The following is a 2,665-nucleotide window of genomic DNA, read 5'->3' on the forward strand; positions in this document are numbered from 1 at the left end:
TGCAGGGGATGTCTGCCTGATCTTAGGCCCAATCCCCTCCTCACAGTCCAGGGCACTCGCAGTCCCAAACCCGTCACTCCTTACCTCCAGCCTGGCTTCTGGCTGAGCGGCACTCTCCCTGTGGAAGTGCACTGAGCACCAGGGGACAGCACCTGTGTTGAGTGTCAGCCCCCAGTGGTCAGTGCACATCATAGTGACTGGTTGTTCCACCATATGGTCGATTTGCATATTAGCCTTTTATTATATAGGATAATATATTATTAACACTTTACCTAAGTATTTAATCCTTACACAGTTAGATAATATTAGTAACTTACATCTTAAAATGAGAAAGAAAGATATAGGAAATAACACAGCTAGAATTGAAAATAGATCTTACTCCAAAAATATTTTCATAATACCACTCTGCTGCCTAGACAAAAAGGCAGATGTATGGCCTTCTAATGGTATCCATGTGGCTATCAGACCTCTTGCCATTTTACAGACAACTAAAGGACAACACCTTCCCCAACCCTAGAACCTATAAAATGTCCCTTACAAATCAGGAATTTAACAAGAAACTACTTTAACATGTTCAGCACCAAGCCTGTTTTGTCTTCCTTTCCGCTTAGCCCACGATATCCAATTTCACCGATATGCTGGCGGCACCAGTGACTGACCGGTCCAGAAGGAAAATACAGTGTCAGTCTCCAGTGACTGACATGGCACTTAAAGTGTTAAAAAAGCAAAACCACCATCATGTTAGCATACAACAAGTTCACGCTAGAAAATAATATCAAGTTTCATTGTGTGGGCCCAGGTATCTGATCAGTTATAATGAGTGAAGTCAGAGACAGAGTCAGCATGTCTATTACCTTCTTCTAGAGGTATTTTGAAATACAAATTTCCCAAAAGCCTAACAACTGGGGTCAAAAATCTCTTGAATTTTCCAGCTAAATAAATTCCCCCGTTCATCCATCTACTGTGACTAGTCTAGATGCTGTACATTCATAAATAAGAAACTGGTGGCATCAACAACAAAAATGTACTGGTCACTACCAATATATTATAAGTGAAGAGTGTATATAATATAATAGGACACAATTACACAAAATTGACATAAAAATATTTGTGCAAATTCAATAGTCTGTTCCCTTCCCAACAGCATTTTTAATGCTCACACACTACTGTGATAGTTAAGGTCACTTTCATAGAGATCAAATAAGATCATACACATATAACTATTTCCTTAAATAATTAAGTCGAATTGATATGAAAATATTAAAAAGATAAAAGAGACTTTCTGAAGTTCAGAGCACTTATCAATTCCCAGATATAAATTTTTTTAAATATATTTTTATTGATGTCAGAGAGGAAGGGAGAGGGAGAGAGAGAGAGAAACATCAATGATGAGAGAGAATCACTGATCGAATGCCTCCTGCATGTCCTCTAATGGGGATGGACCATGCAACCCAGGAATCAAACCTGGGACCTTTCAGTCCACAGGCTGATGCTCTATCCACTGAGCCAAACCAGCTAGGACCCCAGCTATAAATTTGACACACACACACTAGAGTTAAGACTGAGAAATGAATTCATAGACCAAGGTATTTTCCCTAGTTCAATTAAATCACTTGGTGACCTCCTCTATGCCAGAAACAATGCTATGTATTGAATAAAAGAGTATGTACCTTTGAAAAATTCACATCTGGTGGAGGATGCAGACATAGATAATTTCAAAAATATGGTGTTAATATGGAGGTATACAAAACACAGTATGATTCTATAGTAACAAGCAAAGGCACATTTTGAACACCTTCAGAAAGAAGTGAGGGAATAAAGAAGGAACCTTGGAATAAAGAAGGCACAGGATAGACGAATTAAGTGATTTACCTTAATGGCCTCTACTTCTTGGCAGATCATTTTCAGTAAAGAATTTTGATCTTCTGCCCACTGAGGTGGTGCTTTGGGAGAATACTAAAAATAACAACAATAAAATAGTATTTAGAACAGAAACATATTCCACAATGGAATAATTCACTTCTTTCGCACTTACCTTGTAACTTTTACTTGGTGACAGAGAATATTTGGTAGGAGATGGTGTGGAATATTTCATTTCCGAATCTGTATTACGCAAAGAACCATTTTTATAAAGAGGACCTCCTTCACTATAGTCATCGAGTTGCTGCTTGACTGAATTAAGCATATCTTTTACAGACTCCAGGGGCACAGGCAACTAAAAATAAAAAACGTAAATCAAATTGTCTTAGTTTGCAAAAATATCAAAGTAAAAATTCTTAAATAAATGCAGTATTTTATTTTACTAATTTACTTACTTATCTCACTTTTGTTTAGCAAGCACTTTATACTTTAATAACAGACATGAAACGACACTGTAACCTAAAATCTGACTCTAAAATCTACATTGTTTCGAGAGAACCAAGATGGCGGCATAGGTTAACGCCGGAGTTTGCTGCCTCGAACAACCACTTCAAAAGTGAAACTAAAAGACGGAACGGACATCACCCAGACCCACAGGAACGCTGGCTGAGTGGAAGTCCTACAACTAGGAGGAAAGAATAACGCATACGGACACTCAGAGGAGGCGCAGTGCTGAAGTCAAATTCTGAGGTGCGGAGTGCGCGGAGCGGGCGGCGGCGGAGGGCGCGGTTGGCGTTTTCAATCG

The 2,665-nt window shown here is 38.9% G+C and overlaps 1 protein-coding gene across 3 annotated transcripts in view; it reads right to left on the minus strand.

The window, feature by feature from the left end:
* Positions 1-2,665, minus strand: part of RANBP2 (RAN binding protein 2) — a 100,489-nt gene that overhangs the window by 41,606 nt on the left and 56,218 nt on the right. For all 3 annotated transcript variants that reach the window (XM_006763884.2, XM_015564005.1, XM_015564006.1), the window contains exons 16-17: positions 2,036-2,215; positions 1,873-1,956 (exon numbers count right to left, since the gene is read on the minus strand). In XM_006763884.2, coding sequence (XP_006763947.1) covers positions 1,873-1,956; positions 2,036-2,215 — 264 coding nt within the window. The remainder of the gene's footprint in view (positions 1-1,872; positions 1,957-2,035; positions 2,216-2,665) is intronic.

The sequence above is a fragment of the Myotis davidii genome, unplaced genomic scaffold, assembly GCF_000327345.1.
Source record: "Myotis davidii unplaced genomic scaffold, ASM32734v1 scaffold979, whole genome shotgun sequence".
In the NCBI taxonomy this organism is placed as follows: domain Eukaryota; kingdom Metazoa; phylum Chordata; class Mammalia; order Chiroptera; family Vespertilionidae; genus Myotis; species Myotis davidii.